This window comes from Pelodiscus sinensis, chromosome 20, assembly GCF_052426305.1.
Source record: "Pelodiscus sinensis isolate ZL-2025 chromosome 20, ASM5242630v1, whole genome shotgun sequence".
NCBI lineage: Eukaryota > Metazoa > Chordata > Testudines > Trionychidae > Pelodiscus > Pelodiscus sinensis.
The window spans coordinates 2996717-3014767 of record NC_143071.1 but is presented as its reverse complement, the minus strand read 5'-3'; the positions used below and the strand labels follow the sequence as shown (position 1 = coordinate 3014767).

The 18051-nt window shown below is 63.1% G+C and overlaps 1 protein-coding gene across 4 annotated transcripts in view; it reads left to right on the top strand.

Annotated features, from left to right (window-relative positions):
- The first annotated feature begins 672 nt into the window (after positions 1 to 672).
- The window catches only part of LMTK1 (lemur tail kinase 1), a 60369-nt gene continuing 42990 nt past the window's right edge, over positions 673 to 18051 (top strand). For 2 of the 4 annotated variants that reach the window (XM_089771835.1, XM_089771834.1), the window contains exon 1: positions 673 to 957. In XM_089771835.1, coding sequence (XP_089627961.1) covers positions 876 to 957 — 82 coding nt within the window. In that variant the 5' untranslated portion in view covers positions 673 to 875. Of the gene's footprint in view, positions 958 to 1556; positions 1680 to 18051 lie in introns of those variants that run through there. The other 2 variants (XM_075904067.2, XM_089771836.1) reach the window with 2 other exon arrangements.

Sequence of the window (18051 nt, the reverse complement as noted above, 5' to 3'; positions counted from 1 at the left end):
CCTCTAGCCCCTCTCCTCCAGCCCCCTCCTGCCCTAGCCCCCTCCTCCAGCCCCCACCTGCCCTAGCCCCCTCCTCTAGCCCCTCTCCTCCAGCCCCCTCCTGCCCTAGCCCCCCTCCTCCAGCCCCCTCCTCTAGCCCCCACCTGCCCTAGCCCCTCTCCTCCAGCCCCCCACCCGCCCCCTAGCCCCCTCCTCCAGCCCCCTCCTGCCCTAGCCCCTCTCCTCCAGCCCCCCACCCGCCCTAGCCCCTCTCCTCCAGCCCCCCACCTGCCCTAGCCCCCTCCTCTAGCCCCTCTCCTCCAGCCCCCACCTGCCCTAGCCCCCTCCTCTAGCCCCTCTCCTCCAGCCCCCACCTGCCCTAGCCCCCTCCTCTAGCCCCTCTCCTCCAGCCCCCCTCCTCTAGCACTAGGCCCCTCTCCTGCCCTAGCCCCCTCCTGCCCTAGCCCCCTCCTCTAGCACTAGGCCCCTCCCCTAGCCCCCTCCTGCACTTACCCCCACTTGCCCCAGTTCCCCTCCCCTAGCTCCCCGCACTAGCCCCCCCTCTCTTGCATTAGGCCCCTCCCCCAGCCCCCTGCCCCAGCCCCCTCCTCCCGCTCCCAGCCGCGCAGCGCCGGGCGGGGCGCAGGATGCTCCGGGCCGCGGCTGGCCGAGCCCCCCGCTCCCCGCCCCGCTCGCTGCGGAGCCGCGGCCGGGAGCGCAGCAAGATGGCGATGCCGCCGCCGCGCCCAGGGTCAGCCCCGCAGCAGCCCCGCGGCCGATCCCGGTCCCAGCCCCGGCCCCTGCCCCGCGCCGCGGCCCCGCTGCCGCCCCGGCTCCCCGCGCCCCCGCGGGCCCGGCTGGGGCAGGAGGCGCTGCGGCTCCGCTAGGCTCCCGCGATGGCTGCAGCGCGCCTGGCTCTGGCCATGTCGGCCCCCTTCCTGCCCCCCGGCTTCGCCTTCAGCTCGCACCTCGAGCCCGGTGAGTGCCCCCGCCGCGCCCCGCCCCGCCCGGCTCCTGGCCCCGCCGCAGGTGCATGCGCTTGGCACACGCCCCCCCCCCCCCGCCTGCTCAGCCCCCCTTCCCCGCCTGCTCGGCCCCCCCCCCCCGCCTGCTCGGCCCCCCTCTTTTCTTTCACCCAATTCACCTTCCTGACCCCCCGGCAGACCCCGGGGGCGCTGATCCCCCCCCCCCCCCGTTAGCTCTTTATTTGCGCCTTGATTGCTGGTTTGTGGCTCGCTCGCTCGAGTGGGCCAGCGACGGGCCGGGATGGGCTAGGGAGCTACGGGGCTGGCGCCCGCCCGGGGCCCCCCGGATTTCGCAGCCTCCGGGGAGGGGGCGCCTTCCCTGGACAGAGGTAACGGGGCAGCCCTGGCGTGTGTCTAGGGTGGGCTCCCCGGCGGGCCACGGGGCTCTGCCTGGCCGGACGGTGCAGGGCGCAGCTGGGCGTTTCTGCCCCCGACGGCTGGGAGCCGCGGGGGGGGGGGGGATGGCATGGAGCGCCCCCCCCCAGTGGCGTGGCTCTGCAGCCCTAAGGGGAGGGGCTGGTTCGAGCCGAGCCGGGGCCCTGGGACGTTCTGTCCGCGATGGAGCCCAACCTCAGCGGCTTCCCCCTTCCTCGGTTTCTTTGAGCCGGGGCTTCTCGGGGGGGCGATGGTCCAGCAGCGCCGGGGCTGGCTCGGCTCCCGCGGACCCCTGGGCAGGTGAGCGATGTCGGTGCTGGAAGGGAGAAACCGGCTCTCCCCGCAGCGGGCCGGGCTGGGTCCGGTGCGCGTGATTTCACCCCGCACAGTCTTGCGGGGCATTTGTTTGTATTGTCGGGGGGGGGGGGGGGGGGGGGGGCGCGTTCCCGGCCGGAGCTGCAGCTGCAGCTGGTGCGGGGCTTCTCAGCCGCGCTAGGAACGAAACAGGACCGGGCCTCTCCTCCCCTGCCGTGCCACTTCCATGCTCTCCCCTGGACCCGGGCAGGCGCGCCCCGCGCCGCTGAGAGCCTGGCGCGGCCCTGCGCTGTCTGCAGCAGCCGGAGGGAGCCGGGCTTCGGGAGCCGGGCGGCCGGGCTGCCTCTGGAGGGTTTAGAAAGGGCTGGTGGCGGCGGAGAGCGCCGCGCGTGGAGCCCCAGGAATGTGGTTCCCAAGGGGTGTCCGCGGGCAGTCGCCGGGGTCCTAGGAGCAGCGAGGAGCGGCTGGCTCGCTAGGGAAAGCCGGTGAGTTGGCGTCGGTTTGCTAGCGTGCGGGAGGGGACTCGGCCCCAGGGCTGGCGGCGGGGCCGGCAGGCAGGCTGGGGAGTGGGCTGTTATGTAAGCAGCTGTGCCAAGGCCGAGGCTGCGTTCCGCCTGCGGGAGCGCACAGCCAGCCGGCCGCGGAGCGCGCAAAGCTGCCCCCGCCGTGGTGCGTGTCGCCCCTCTGGGAGTTGTTGACGCGGATGGAGCGAGGGGGGCCTGGCAGAAACCGCCCCAGCCTCAGGGCCGACTCTGCAGCCAGGAGAGATTGATTTTGGCGCTTGGAGCAGGCGGGGGAGCAACGCACCAGCCTCTCCCTCCGGGCAGCTATTGCTGCGTTTACCAAACCAGGGGGCTAACACGTCTGGGTGCGTGTTCGCTTGACGTACCCAACCAAGCCACCCGTTGGCGAGATGGGCTCCCAGCAGGCTTTGTGCGAAGAGCTCATCCATCTGCAGCTGCAAAACCAGTGTATTGGCAAAGGGTCCATCGCCACAGCCAGCCCCAGCAGCTTGCATTGCAGACAGGTCTGACTGCCTTGCTCCAGAGCCTGCCTGTTACAAATGGGACCCTCTCCCCCCTCCCCCGCCCTCCCTTGGAAAATAAAATGTCTGTGCATCTCGCCCAAGTTGTAACCATGCCTCCCCTCGCCACGCTGGGGGGTTTGTAAAGAAACAAAAGCAGGTTGATTCCCAGGGGACGGCACCCTCTTGTCGAGGTTGATTTGTGCTCCCTTTATTGGCACCAAAAATATTGTACGGCTGGTGATAGCAAAGGCCTCAGCTGAGACCCTACTCTCATCCGCCGAGCTTAAATGGATGCAGTCATCTCCCAAATCTATCTGGTTGGGGGATTCGCCCTGCACTGCGCTGCTCACCATGGAGACCGATTGCACCCTGGCTGGCGTCTGAGCGGTTTTGCTTGTTGGTACAAATGACACCTACAATTACTGTCAGTGCAAGACATTAAAGGGGGGGGGGAATCGTGTTCTCTGTTCCTTCCGTTTGTTTGCTTGGTGCTGTTGTGTCTGGTCAGTTTGCAGAGTCCCCGGCTCGGGGGGTCCAGGGGTCTCGCTAGGTCTGGGCGGGAGGGAATAAAAGGGCTTTCATGTGAGCAAATGTCGTTGTCAACGCACAAAAATTGGCAGGGGAGGTGCTGGGTGAAGCTAATTTGGGGTCCTTTAAAAAAACAGCCCCCAACCCAGGAAGGTTCCAGGTGGATGCGGCGCTGTAGCTCCAGGGGTTGCTGGTAGGCTGGGGCACTGGGCCCAGGAGCAAGGACTGTCAGAACTTTGCAAACAGCTAAGAGGTTGCCGGTGGAAGTAAGTCATCAGCGGGTCCCAGAGGGAGGTCGTGGCAGGGCACATTGAGCGCTGGCATTGGTTTCACTGCGTCACAGATGAGGGAAGGGTGGCGTTGCGGGGGCAGAGGGCACCTGCCGTGCCGCAGCTGGGACTGCCCCTTTAGTTTTGCCTGCCTGGCTGTATTCCTGCTCCAGGCCTCCCTGAACAGATAACTTCACTATGGCTCCCCAGCTCGGTGAACATAAGAACGGCCAGACTGGCTCAGACAAGGCCCATCTAGCCCAGTGTCCTGTCTGCTGACAGTGGCCAATGCCAGGGGCGCCAGAGGGAGTGAACAGAACCGAGAATCATCACGTGACACCATCCCTGCCCATCCTGGCTAATAGCCATCCATGGATCTATCCTCCATGAATGTATCTAGCTCTTTTTTGAGCCCTGTTATAGTCTTGGCCTTCACAACATCCTCTTGCGAGGAGTTCCACAGGTTGATGGTGTGTTGTGTGAAGGATCATAGACTCCTTGAACAGGAAGGGACCCCAAGAGGTCATCAAGTCCAGTCCCCTCCCCTCACGGCAGGACCAAGCACCGTCTAGATCATCCCTGACAGGTCTCTGTTTAACCTGCTCTTCAATATCTCCAGTGATGGAGATTCCACAACCTCCCTTGGCAACTTACTCCAGTGTTTCACCACCCTGACAACTACGACATTTTTCCTAATATTCAACCTAAACCTTGCTTGCTGCAATTTAAGCCCCTTGCCTCTTGTCCTGTCCTCAGAGGTCAAGGAGAACAATTTTTCTCCCTCCTCCTTGTGATACCCTGTTAGATACTTGCACACGGCTCTCATGTCCCCTCTCAGCCTTCTCTTTTCTAAACTAAACAAGCCCAGTTCCTTCAGTTTCCCCTCCTAGCTCCTGTTCTCTAGACCTTTGGTCATTTTTGTTGCTCTTCTCTGGACCTTCTCCACATCTTTCCTGAAATGTGGTGCCCAGAACTGGACACAATCCTCCAACTGAGGCCTAATCAGCACAGAGTAGAGAGGAAGAACGACTCTCGTGTCTGGCTCACAACACCCCTGTTAATGCCTCCTTTGGTTTGTCTTAAAGCTGTCACCTATGAATGTGCTGCAGGTGGGTTATGCCGCTTGTCCATCACTAACGGTTTGGCTGCAGAAATGCCTCAGAATACCTCTGTCCATTCCGCTCCCTGTGCTGTTGGCTCTTGATCCACGACCCTTCTCCCCTGGCCCCTACTGTCGCCTGCAGATATTCCACCCTTTGGGATTCAGTGCTCAGGTATCGCCCACGCTCCTCTTGGCTTCCCAAATGCCTCCAGAACCTCCCTCGTTCTAGCTTGGCTCATCCCCAAGCCAGACCCGGTAATCACGCCCCACCCAGTCGACATGCAGAGACTTTGTGCAAACTCAGCGCCATACTGAGGACTCGATGGATCTTACCAAGCAAGGCTGAAGCTGCAACTGACCCAGGGCCTGCCTCTTACTGGATTTCTGGGAGAACTGCAGGCTCCTTTGCAAATCCCAGCCGGCAACTTCCTTGGGCGTGTCCATGGGGCACTCCGCCCCTGCCAGTGCCAGTCTGGAGGTTTGACTGCGGGGTGGGGTGTTCTGTGAGGTGGAAGGAGCCTTAAGCCGACTCCCCCATGCAGGGGAGAGGGCAGATAATTGGGGTGACGATTCCCCTCCTTGTTTTCCACCTGATGGGCTGCACTGTCATTCTCCTCCCCCCCCGGCCCCTCACTGCTCATTTGGGTCCTGATCCTGTTCTCCCATGTGGGTACCTCCACGGGGATAAAGGGGGTACCACTGAGCACCCCTACCGAGCAGGGTGTGGCGGCACGCCGGGTACCCCCCCGATCCTGCACCCCGTCTGCAGCAAGATGAGACTCCGCCAACCAGTAGTATAGAAAGGGTTTATTGCTCCTCCAGGACACAGCCCCGCACAGACGGCATGTGGTTTCAGGGGTCAGGGCCAGGATGCCTCAGACCCCTTGGATTAGGGGGTCCATTGTCATCACTAGACCCTCAGCTAAGGCTGCTTCTTTCATGTTTCCCAGCCAACAACTGCCCTTTCCCCCTGAAACCTCCCTTCCTTTGTTCCCTGCCTGCCCTCAACTGGTCGGACAGGTTGGGTCTTTTTGCCTACAGTGACTTAAGGCAGCCGTCCTGCTGGGCAGTGCTACAGGTACCAGCCAGTAGGGGTCACCCCCAGCCAGGGCCGCATTATGACTTTCATGGGCCCTAGGCACTGTGCCTACTGTGCCTAATGGATAAGTCGGCCCTGCCCCCAGCCCACACACAGCCACCGGTGGGTGCCCAGAGGCTATGGCCTGCCCGCTACATCACACAGGGTCAGAAGCCTCCCCCAGCCTGTCCATGGCATCGCACAGAGATGGAACCAAGGCCTGACTCCCATGGGCCGACCCTGAGGGGGTCACCCCTTCCGGGGAGGACACAGGGTGCCCGCAATGATGCCCCGACCTAGCCAGGGTGGGCCTCGGAGCCAATGTCTCTGCCGCAAAAGCTCCCCTCTGCCTCTGCCTCGCCTGCCCCGTCCAGGCTGGTGCACACATCCGCGCGTGGAAGAAACCAGTGACGTTCAGTCTGCCGGAAGCAGCGAGCTCGCCTGGGGGAAGGGCCGTCGGGCGGCGCTGCTGGGCTGTCGGATGGCAGCTCCCGGCTCACAGCCTCTCCGGTCAATGGGGCTCTCGCCGCCTTCTCCCAGTCCTGTGCAGGGGTCGTGTGCGGTGTGGGGCTCGCTCTCGGGGCACGTGGGGAGGTGAGCTCCTCCCCACCTGGGCACCCCTCTCGCGGGCGGTGGGCATCGTGGGCAGGAGCCCCGGGTGCTGCGCGCCGATCGGCACACGTGGGGAGCGAAGGGAGGAGGGCGGTGTTCTCGCCGGTTTTTTTCCATCCCTGTGCAGAAGAAATGTTGTCATGTGTGTGAGGGCGTGTGCAGGTGTGCCCCACCAGAAGAAACATGTCCTGCCGGCTGGGGGCGCTCTGCTAATCAGCTGGGTGGCATTGGAATCTCTCTCCCATGTACCGCTCTGTGGAGTTTGCTGCAGGCTGGCATCTTCCCCTGCACAGTGGTCACCTGCCGCTCTGCAGAGGGGGACTGGAGCCCTCTGGGCCACATGCTGCCAGATGCCGGCGGCCCCTCCGCAGGCAGACAGCTGGCCAGGGTGCCGCTAGGCAGCCGTGGGAGGCGACGGTTGATGGGCAGGTGATGCCGGGGGTGGGAGCCGCAGATGGTTCTGTCGTCATGGCTGGGAATTCAGTTCCGCTCAAGGTGCAAACTTGGGCTGCGTGTCCCCCCGGTCGGTGCCTTTAAACCCTGCCGCTTGGGCCTGCTGGGGAGGGGAACAGACGTCCCTGCGAGCCGTAGCCCCGCCGGCAGGGGAAGAGGGGCCGAGGCTGTTGGGAGCAGAGTCCTGCTTTCCGGCTCCTTCCCTTCTACCCACAATGTTTCTCTCTGGTAACATCTGGTCACTCCCTGGGGCCGGGGGCGTCCCAGCGACAGGAGTGAAGAGAAAGTCCGGGGCAGGCAAGTGGATTGTCGGAAGCATTTCTCACCACCGGCTGAGCAGAACCGGGCCCGATCCACGTGGCTGCGGAGGGCAGGAGGAAGAACGTTCCTCGTGCAAGATGTTCTGGCTGGTGCTTGGGCTGGGCCGGCGGCTAGGCCCCGAGAGCTGCCTGCACGTTGGCGCCGCAGAATCCAGCACCGCCAGTTTCTTGGCATTTCTTGCGCAGCAAACTGTGTGAATCAGAAGCAAATGCCGCGGGTGGGGGAGGGGGGAAGCCCCTTATTTATTTTTTTAATTGATCCATTGATTGTCTTGCCCTGCCTCCCCGCCCCCCGCCTCTGAAACCAGCAAGCAGCCCAAGCCGGGGGTGCTTGCGGGCCTGGCTCTAGACACAGCGTAGGGCGGCGTAGATACAAACCTGGGGGGGGAGGGTCTTTTTTATTGTTCGCGCCAAGGAGGCGATGGGGTGGCTTGACCCCGGTTTGCACAGGCAGCACTGGGCGTGTACACGGCGCGCACGGCGACTGGGGTTTGCACGGGCAGCACTGGGCGTGTACACGGCGCGCACGGCGACTGGGGTTTGCACGGGCAGCACTGGGCGTGTACACGGCGCGCACGGCGACTGGGGTTTGCACAGGCAGCACTGGGCGTGTACACGGTGCGCACGGCGACTGGGGTTTGCACGGGCAGCACTGGGCGTGTACACGGTGCGCACGGCGACTGGGGTTTGCACGGGCAGCACTGGGCGTGTACACGGCACGCACGGCGACTGGGGTTTGCACGGGCAGCACTGGGCGTGTACACGACGCGCACGGCGACTGGGGTTTGCACGGGCAGCACTGGGCGTGTACACGGCGCGCACGGCGACTGGGGTTTGCACGGGCAGCACTGGGCGTGTACACGGCGCGCACGGCGACTGGGGTTTGCACGGGCAGCACTGGGCGTGTACACGGCACGCACGGCGACTGGGGTTTGCACGGGCAGCACTGGGCGTGTACACGGCGCGCACGGCGACTGGGGTTTGCACGGGCAGCACTGGGCGTGTACACGGCACGCACGGCGACTGGGGTTTGCACGGGCAGCACTGGGCGTGTACACGGCGCGCACGGCGACTGGGGTTTGCACGGGCAGCACTGGGCGTGTACACGGCGCGCACGGCGACTGGGGTTTGCACGGGCAGCACTGGGCGTGTACACGGCGCGCACGGCGACTGGGGTTTGCACGGGCAGCACTGGGCGTGTACACGGCGCGCACGGCGACTGGGGTTTGCACGGGCAGCACTGGGCGTGTACACGGTGCGCACGGCGACTGGGGTTTGCACGGGCAGCACTGGGCGTGTACACGGCGCGCACGGCGACTGGGGTTTGCACGGGCAGCACTGGGCGTGTACACGGCGCGCACGGCGACTGGGGTTTGCACGGGCAGCACTGGGCGTGTACACGGCGCGCACGGCGACTGGGGTTTGCACGGGCAGCACTGGGCGTGTACACGGCGCGCACGGCGACTGGGGTTTGCACGGGCAGCACTGGGCGTGTACACGGCGCGCACGGCGACTGGGGTTTGCACGGGCAGCACTGGGCGTGTACACGGCGCGCACGGCGACTGGGGTTTGCACGGGCAGCACTGGGCGTGTACACGGCGCGCACGGCGACTGGGGTTTGCACGGGCAGCACTGGGCGTGTACACAGCGCGCACGGCGACTGGGGTTTGCACGGGCAGCACTGGGCGTGTACACGGCGCGCACGGCGACTGGGGTTTGCACGGGCAGCACTGGGCGTGTACACGGCGCGCACGGCGACTGGGGTTTGCACGGGCAGCACTGGGCATGTACACGACGCGCACGGCGACTGGGGTTTGCACGGGCAGCACTGGGCGTGTACACGACGCGCACGGCGACTGGGGTTTGCACGGGCAGCACTGGGCATGTACACGGCGCGCACGGCGACTGGGGTTTGCACGGGCAGCACTGGGCGTGTACACGACGCGCACGGCGACTGGGGTTTGCACGGGCAGCACTGGGCGTGTACACGACGCGCACGGCGACTGGGGTTTGCACGGGCAGCACTGGGCATGTACACGACGCGCATGGCGACTGGGGTTTGCACGGGCAGCACTGGGCGTGTACACGGCACGCACGGCGACTGGGGTTTGCACGGGCAGCACTGGGCGTGTACACGACGCGCACGGCGACTGGGGTTTGCACGGGCAGCACTGGGCATGTACACGACGCGCATGGCGACTGGGGTTTGCACGGGCAGCACTGGGCATGTACACGACGCGCATGGCGACTGGGGTTTGCACGGGCAGCACTGGGCGTGTACACGACGCGCACGGCGACTGGGGTTTGCACGGGCAGCACTGGGCGTGTACACGGTGCGCACGGCGACTGGGGTTTGCACGGGCAGCACTGGGCATGTACACGACGCGCACGGCGACTGGGGTTTGCACGGGCAGCACTGGGCGTGTACACGGCGCGCACGGCGACTGGGGTTTGCACGGGCAGCACTGGGCGTGTACACGGCGCGCACGGCGACTGGGGTTTGCACGGGCAGCACTGGGCGTGTACACGACGCGCACGGCGACTGGGGTTTGCACGGGCAGCACTGGGCGTGTACACGGCGCGCACGGCGACTGGGGTTTGCACGGGCAGCACTGGGCGTGTACACGGCGCGCACGGCGACTGGGGTTTGCACGGGCAGCACTGGGCGTGTACACGGCGCGCACGGCGACTGGGGTTTGCACGGGCAGCACTGGGCGTGTACACGGCGCGCACGGCGACTGGGGTTTGCACGGGCAGCACTGGGCGTGTACACGGCGCGCACGGCGACTGGGGTTTGCACGGGCAGCACTGGGCGTGTACACGGCGCGCACGGCGACTGGGGTTTGCACGGGCAGCACTGGGCGTGTACACGGCGCGCACGGCGACTGGGGTTTGCACGGGCAGCACTGGGCATGTACACGACGCGCACGGCGACTGGGGTTTGCACGGGCAGCACTGGGCGTGTACACGACGCGCACGGCGACTGGGGTTTGCACGGGCAGCACTGGGCATGTACACGGCGCGCACGGCGACTGGGGTTTGCACGGGCAGCACTGGGCGTGTACACGACGCGCACGGCGACTGGGGTTTGCACGGGCAGCACTGGGCGTGTACACGACGCGCACGGCGACTGGGGTTTGCACGGGCAGCACTGGGCATGTACACGACGCGCATGGCGACTGGGGTTTGCACGGGCAGCACTGGGCGTGTACACGGCACGCACGGCGACTGGGGTTTGCACGGGCAGCACTGGGCGTGTACACGACGCGCACGGCGACTGGGGTTTGCACGGGCAGCACTGGGCATGTACACGACGCGCATGGCGACTGGGGTTTGCACGGGCAGCACTGGGCGTGTACACGGCGCGCACGGCGACTGGGGTTTGCACGGGCAGCACTGGGCGTGTACACGGCGCGCACGGCGACTGGGGTTTGCACGGGCAGCACTGGGCGTGTACACGGCGCGCACGGCGACTGGGGTTTGCACGGGCAGCACTGGGCGTGTACACGGTGCGCACGGCGACTGGGGTTTGCACGGGCAGCACTGGGCGTGTACACGGTGCGCACGGCGACTGGGGTTTGCACGGGCAGCACTGGGCATGTACACGACGCGCACGGCGACTGGGGTTTGCACGGGCAGCACTGGGCATGTACACGACGCGCACGGCGACTGGGGTTGTGCGGACCGACGTCGTGGGGCTCGCACGCGTGTGGTGTTTGCCCTTTGGGCCACGCCAGCGCACACGCAGCTCGGAGCCTTTCTCCGGGGGGGAAGGAGCCCGTGGAAGCTCCCAGGGCGTTCCGGGCCTGGCGGTGGGCTCTTACAGGCGTGACTCTAGGCCAGGGCCCGGCCTCGGCCTGCCGGGACCCTCAGGCAGGCTCCCAGGCTGTTCACAGCGGCTAGCGCCACGTGTGTGGGGGGGGGGGTGGGGCGGGCTGGGGATTTCTGGCCAATGGGAGCTGCGATGCTTGTGCCAGGGGTGGGTGCTCGGAGCAGAGAGCCACAAGGTCCCAGCAGCCAGCCACTGTGAGCGGCTTGGGGCTGCGGCAGGGTCCCGCTGGGCTGCTGGCTGGGAACCACCTGGGTAAGCGGCTCCCGGCCACAGCCTGCCTCTGGCACCCCATTGCTGCCGGCACCCAACTCCCTGCCCCAGGGCACCACCCAGACCCTCTGCACCCCCTGCCCCAGGTCACAACTCCCACCCAGACCCTGCACCCCCTCCCACACGCCTGCCCCAGGCCAGAATCCTGTCCTGCACCCCCAAATCAGCACCCCGCCTGCACCCCACCCCCTGCCCCAGATCACAACCCCCTCCTGCACTCAAACTCCCCCCAGACCCCACCCCGAGCTCCCTTCTGCACCCACCCTCCATCTCAGACCCTGCAACTCCCTCCACAGAAAAGTGCGACCCCATCAAAAATGATTGCCTACCCCTGCCCTCAGGGCTGGTGTGGCAGGGAGAGCGCTTTCCTCTGGGGAGTCCTGGCACTGTGGCCCAAGGCAGCTCGGACGTCTTGCAGTATTGCGTAGCAGTTATCCAGCACCGTCAGCCCTCTCAGGAAGGGGGTTAGTGTCATGGGCCCCTAGTTAACACCTGGGGAAACTGAGGCACGAGTGCCAACCTGATTTCCTGCAAGGTCCATGGCAGAGCTGAGATTTGAACCCAGGGGTCCTGGCTCCCTCCGTGGCCCCCTCTGTCTGCGGGACCAGCTGCATCCAGCCTATGGAAATTCTCTCCAGCACAAACCTCTCTGAGTTCATCAGCGTTTTAGGCTTCCTGGTCGTTCGTCGGCTCTGCTCCCTGCAGGCCCCTACGGAAGGCCGGGAACATCGCTGCAGTGGGGACAGGCCCTCCTGGCGGGGGGGGGGGGGCAAGCGGAGCAGGCCGGCTGTGCAGCAGGTGCAGGCTCCAGTCTCTTCTCTTCTGCAGTGTGGGAACGAAGCTGCTTCTGCCACGATCCACGGAGCCCGGCCTGGGCTGGTGGTGGAGATGGGGACCCCCCCCTCGACTCCGTATCATGTGAATGGAGCCAGAGCTAGGGAAGGGCCCGTTCCCACGGGCCAGGGTGCCTCACACACGCCTGTTCCCTGGCTGATGAGGAATTTGCCCTCCTGGGGGCAAATGGCAGCAGCCGGCTGCCCCGTGGCGCGGACATGCTGTGCTGCTGCCGAACACCCCCCATTCCCGTGGCACCGTGTGGGCTGGCGAGGGGGACGCGCTGCGGCGGGAGGGGGGAGGAGGCGCGATCAGAGGAGAGAGCCAGAGGGCGGGCCCGGCCGGGGGTCTGGCATGGTCCACAGGGCGTCCCAGCTGAGGGGCTGGTGTCCAACAGGCAAAACCTCCCCCCATGGGTCCGGTGGCTGGGCGGGGTCATGCCAGCACGTTTATCTGACAGGTCCATGGCACTGGAACGCCGCGGTGCAGGGACCAGGTTTTCTAGCGTGCCGGCCAGGCGCCCTACAGCTTTGGGTGGGTGTGGAGAGGCCTGTGGCGGGGGTGGGGGGCGGGTTCACAGAAATCCCCTGGGGTTTGTTCCCCGGGGTGCCGATCGTGGCACTGACGCCCGCCTTCCTGTCCTTAGGGGCTCCCCGCCACCCTGTCCTGCGGGGCCAGATCCTCTGGTCTCCCCCCGGCAAGGCCCAGAGTGGGGGCTTCCACCCGCCGGCAGAGCAACACAGATCCCAAGCGGGCCAACCCCCCAGAGAAATCCATCTTCTTCTGAGGCAGTGTTTCCACCGAGCAAGCTCGTGTCTGCCCCTTTATGAAAGAGAGAGGTGCACGGTGGTCGCCCCCCACCCAGCTAACAATGACCTGGGCTTGATAATAAACAAACGTGTTTTATTAAGTATAAAAAGTAGGATTGAAGTGAAAATGGTCAAATCAAAATAAGTGACTAAGTTAAAATAGCCTCCCCCTCCCCCTGCCAGCTAACCCGAATATACTAACTGCTCACATGCAAATTCATACCCCAGATAAGATCAGCTGTTCGGGTAATAGCTTCAAGTCAGAGCTGATCTTTACTCTGCACCAGGTCTACAGCTTTTTCAGAGTCCTTTGGTGCCAGGTTTCTACAAGTGTCTCCTTTTACAGTGGTCCAGGCAGCTTCAAAGGCCAGCCAAACTCAAAGCCCCGATGGCTGCCCATGGCTTAAACAGACTTTCCCCCAGAGTGGGAACCCTTTGTTTAGCACTGCCCTTCCCCGGGGAAACTACCAGATCCAAGATAAGAACATAAGAGCAGCCATACTGGGTCAGACCAAAGGTCCATCTGGCCCAGTATCCTGTCTGCCGACAGTGCCCAGCGCCAGGTGCACCAGAGAGGGTGGACCGAAGACAATGATCAAGCGATTTGTCTCCTGCCATCCCTCTCCAGCCTCTGACAAACAGAGGCCAAGGACACCATTTTATCCCCTGGCTAATAGCCTTTTATGGACCTAACCCTCCATGAAATTATCGAGCTTCTCTTTAAACTCTGTTAGGGTGTGTCTAGACTCCATGCCTCCGTCGATGGAGCCATGTAGATTAGGCTGATCAACAAAGGGAAATGAAGCCGCGATTTAAATAATTGCGGCTTCATTTAAATTTACATGGCTGCCGCGCTGAGCCGACAAACAGCTGATCAGCTGTTTGTCGGCTCCGCGCGCTAGTCTGGACGTGCCGCGCCGACCTGAAAGCCTTTTATTGACATCCCCCTTATGCCTTGTAGGATGCCGATAAAAGGCTTACAGGGGATGTCGATAAAAGGCTTTCATGTCAACAGGGGAGCGTCCAGACTAGCGCCCGGAGCCGACAAACAGCTGATCAGCTGTTTGTCGGCTCAGCACGGCAGCCATGTAAATTTAAATGAAGCCACGATTATTTTAATCACGGCTTCATTTCCCTTTTTCAGATACACAAATCTACATGCCTCCGTCGACGGAGGCATGTAGTTTAGACGTACCCTTATAGTCCTAGCCTTCACAGCCTCCTGTGGCAAGGAGTTCCACAGGTTGACTACGCACTGTGTGAAGAAGAACTTTCGCTTATTAGTTTTAAACCTGCTACCCATTAATTTCATTTGGTGTCCTCTAGTCCTTATATTATGGGAACTAATGAAGAACTTTTTTTTATTCACCCTCTCCACCCCACTCATGATTTTATAGACCTCTATCATATCCCCCCTCGGTCTCCTCTTTTCCAAACTGAAAAGTCCCAGTCGCTTTAGCCTCCAACACCAAGTCCAACACCAAGTGGCTCTGGTCACATGTCTTTCGAGAACCAGCTTATAGAGCATACAGGACTAGTCCCGGGTCGTTGGTTTGAGTATTCCTGAAGTATCCCGAATGGCCAAATTTCATAAATCACTGGGGGGCCTGTGACAAGGATAACGTGTCGAAGAGCTCGGATTCCTGGGAGGCGGCGTGGGGAGGTCCGGTCTTGTTATCTGTGTGTGACATGTGCTCAGAGAGGTGCTGCCCAGCACCCCGGGGCCGCGAGGCTTAGCCGATGAAGAGGTGACCTGCCCTTGTGGCTCAGTGCTTTGAGGAGCTCTGCAGCCAGACGGGGTTGGTCTGTGGACCTGGGGCCAGGCGTGCTGAAGCCCTCGTTTAAACGTGCGTCTGACGGCCGCCAGCCAATGAGGTGGTCAGGTTCCGCGGCGGGGTGCCTCCGTTGGGTGTTGCATGAAATTGGAGGCCGGGCCCAGGCCCCTTTTAAAATGTGTCCCCCCCCATTTGCTGCTCCATTTGCATCCAAACAGTTGAAAATCCGTCTCCGTTGCTATTTACCTGCTGAGAGCTGCGCTCTGGTGGGGCGTTTCCCGCACTAAGCAGAGAGAGCATGGCCCTGCGGGGCCTAGGGGCCTCTGGGCTTAGGGTGAGGCACAGAATCCTAGAGTCCCAGGGCTGGGAGAGACCCCAGGAGGCATCGAGTCCAGCCCCCTGCCCAAAGCAGGACCAACCCAACTCAGCCAGCCCAGCCAGGGCCTGGTCAAGCAGGGACTTAAACACCCCTAGGGATGGAGATTCCACCCCCTCCCTAGGGAACCCAGCCCAGCGCTTCCCCACCCACCTAGGGAAATAGTTTTTCCTAAGATCCAACCTAGACCTCCCCACTGCAACTTGAGCCCATTGCTCCTTGTTCTGCCACCTGCCCCACTGAGAACAGCCTCTCTCCAGCCTCTTTGGAACCTCCCTTCAGGGAGTTGAAGGCTGCTCTCAAATCCCCCCTCGCTCTTCGCTTCTGCAGACTAAACAAACCCAAATCCCTCAGCTTCTCCTCGTAGGCCATGTGCTCCAGCCCCCTCAGCATTTTGGTTGCCTCCGCTGGACCCTCTCCAATGTGTCCACATCCTTTCCATAGTGGGGGGCCCAGAACTGGACACAATACTCCAGATGTGGCCTCACCAGAGCCGAATAAAGGGGAATAATCACTTCTAGATCTGCTGGCAATGCCCCTAATGCACCCCAATATGCCACTAGCCTTCTTGGCTACAAGGGCGCCCTGTTGACTCATCTCCAGCTTCTCATCCACTATAACCCCCAGGGCCTTTTCTGCTGAACTGCTACTTAGCCAGTCGGTCCCCAGCCCGTACCAATACTTGGGATTCTTCCGTCCCTAGGGCAGGACTCTGCACTTGTCCTTGTTGAACCTCATCCGATTTCTTGTGGCCCAATCCTCTAATCTGTCCAGGTCCCTCTGGCCCCTCTCTAAAGCCTTTTCCTTCCTCCTTTTCGGGGATCCGCTCTGGTGTGTGGGGCGGCCGGTGCTGGTCATTTCACAGGCGAGCCAGGAGGCGGTGGGGACCCTGGGCTGGACGCCTTCCGGAGAGCGGGCTGCGAGCCCCTGTGAGTCTCGTGCCTGCTCCGGAGCAGGGGCAAGCAGAGGCAACAGGAATCCATAAGAGCAGCCACTGCGGGTCAGAGCATGGGTCCAGCCAGCCCAGCAGCCTGCCTCTGACCGTGGCCAGTGCCAGGTGCCGCAGAGGGAGGGAACAGAACAAGCCGCTACCGAGTGATTCACTCACTCCCAGCTTTGGGCCGTCAGAGGGTTGGGGACGCCTGGAGCATGGGGTTGTGTCTGTGCCCAGTTTGGCTAATAGCTATTGAGGGGCCTGTTCTCCAGGGATGTATCTAATTCATATCCAGTGCCCGACCCATTGACTGTCTGTGACGTAGTGGGGGTACCTGGCTGGTTTCTATGCTGCTGGCTCTGGGGTAACCCCCACTGGCTGCTGTGGGTACCACGACCCAGCAAAACAGGATGAGTCACTATGCAAACCAGTGGCCAGACACCCCCCATGGAGAGGAACAAAGGAAGGTGGAATGCTGCCCTGGCTGGGGGGCAGGGCTGGAAGAGGGTTAGTTAGTTGTTGGCTGTCTGTGAGCATGGAGGAGACAGCCTAGGGAAGGGGACTGGAGTTTAGGGGCCCAGTCTCCCCCATCTCAAGGGGGCCTGAGGCATCCTAGCCCAGCTCTGTGACCAGATTACATCTGTGCTGTATCCTGGAGAGGCAATAAACAACCTCCATTACACCGGCTGGTGCGGTCTGTTTGTGCCATTTCGGGGTGCAGGAGACGGGGGACCCCCAACGCGCCGTCACACTGTCCCTGCTGCCATGGCACATAGACCCAATGCCCTAGCCAAGGGGCTAGCAGGGTGTTGCTTTGCAGCCTTCGTTTGGACGGGCCACATCGCCCTGGCCAGCACTAGGATGTTCAAATGTGTGTAATTGACTAACTGTGGAACAGCTGAAACTTCCAGCCGTTACACGGTTACATGCGGGGCAGCAGCCAGCTCCCTGAGAGCTGGTGTGCACTGGGAGCCGGCTTAAGCCATCTTCCCACGCGTAACAGCTTCCGCCTGCCGCCCTGCGCTGGGCAGCAGCGAGGGGAGGCAGCCAGATCCCCGGGAGCCGGCTCAGGAGCCGCGTGTAGTCGTGTAGCGATTTAGGCTTCTTGGTTACCCGTTTCCACAGCCACACTCTTCTGTCCGTAGCCAGCAGCCTTTAGTGCAGGGTGCCGGGGGAGAGGGTGTCCGTTCCCAGGGACTTCGGCTGGGGTTGGGCCTCTAACCCAGATTTTCTGTTTGCTGCTTGATTTGCGTCTGGCCGGGCCCCTGCGTGTCTCCGCCGCTCTGTTTCAGGGCTGGTTTCGTAACTGTGCTGATCACGTCTGATAAACATAGGCTGCTCCCCTCCACTCTGCTTTTCCCGGCATGTTACATAAAAACTCCCCGGCAAGCGCGCTGCTGTGGCTTCTGCCAGCAGAACACCAGGCTCCCTTGCTCTGGCGCCGGGAGGTTCCACACCCTTATGGGCGGCAGAAAGGTCTGAGCCGCTGGATGGAGCCTCTTGTCGGTCAGCTGCCAGACGAGCTCCGGGGCGCAGTGGGCAGCGCTGCCTGAGGGGCGGAGGATGTCGGAGAGTGCGCTGGATTTTCTCGAGGCGCCGAGAGCTGCGTCCAGATACTGGGGGATGCACGTTGGTCTGTGGGGGTCCACGGGGCAGAGCACCGCCGGCCTGTGCCGCCAGCTCTTCGTGCTCTGGCCTTTGTGACGGTCCCGTCACAGCTGTCTCCGGGTGCCGTGATCCTCCGGAGCAAAGCAGCACCCTCCCGGGAGCCCCAGCGCTCCTCACTCAGGAGCCAATGGTGCCCTTTGGAAAGGCCCCGAGCTCTGTCACCTGCGGGTTCCTGGCTGTGAAATTGCTCCCTCGCCACCCGCAAGGAAGCAGCCAGGGCTGGCTCGGGAGGCTGCCAGTGCTTTTCAGTCTTTGGCCACGGTGATGCGAGGGCTAGAAATCGGGTAGGAATTTGCTCGACCCTCCCCCCATGCTCTGTGAGCACCTGTCCCCGGGATTCCCCCCTCACCCGCTGCCGTGGGGCTCAGTGTTTGGATCATTCGCCCGTCTGACAGCCAGGAGCAGCGTCCCTGTAAGCCGCCCAGGAGAAACTCAGGTGCCACCCAGCTGATTAGCAGAGTGCCCACAGC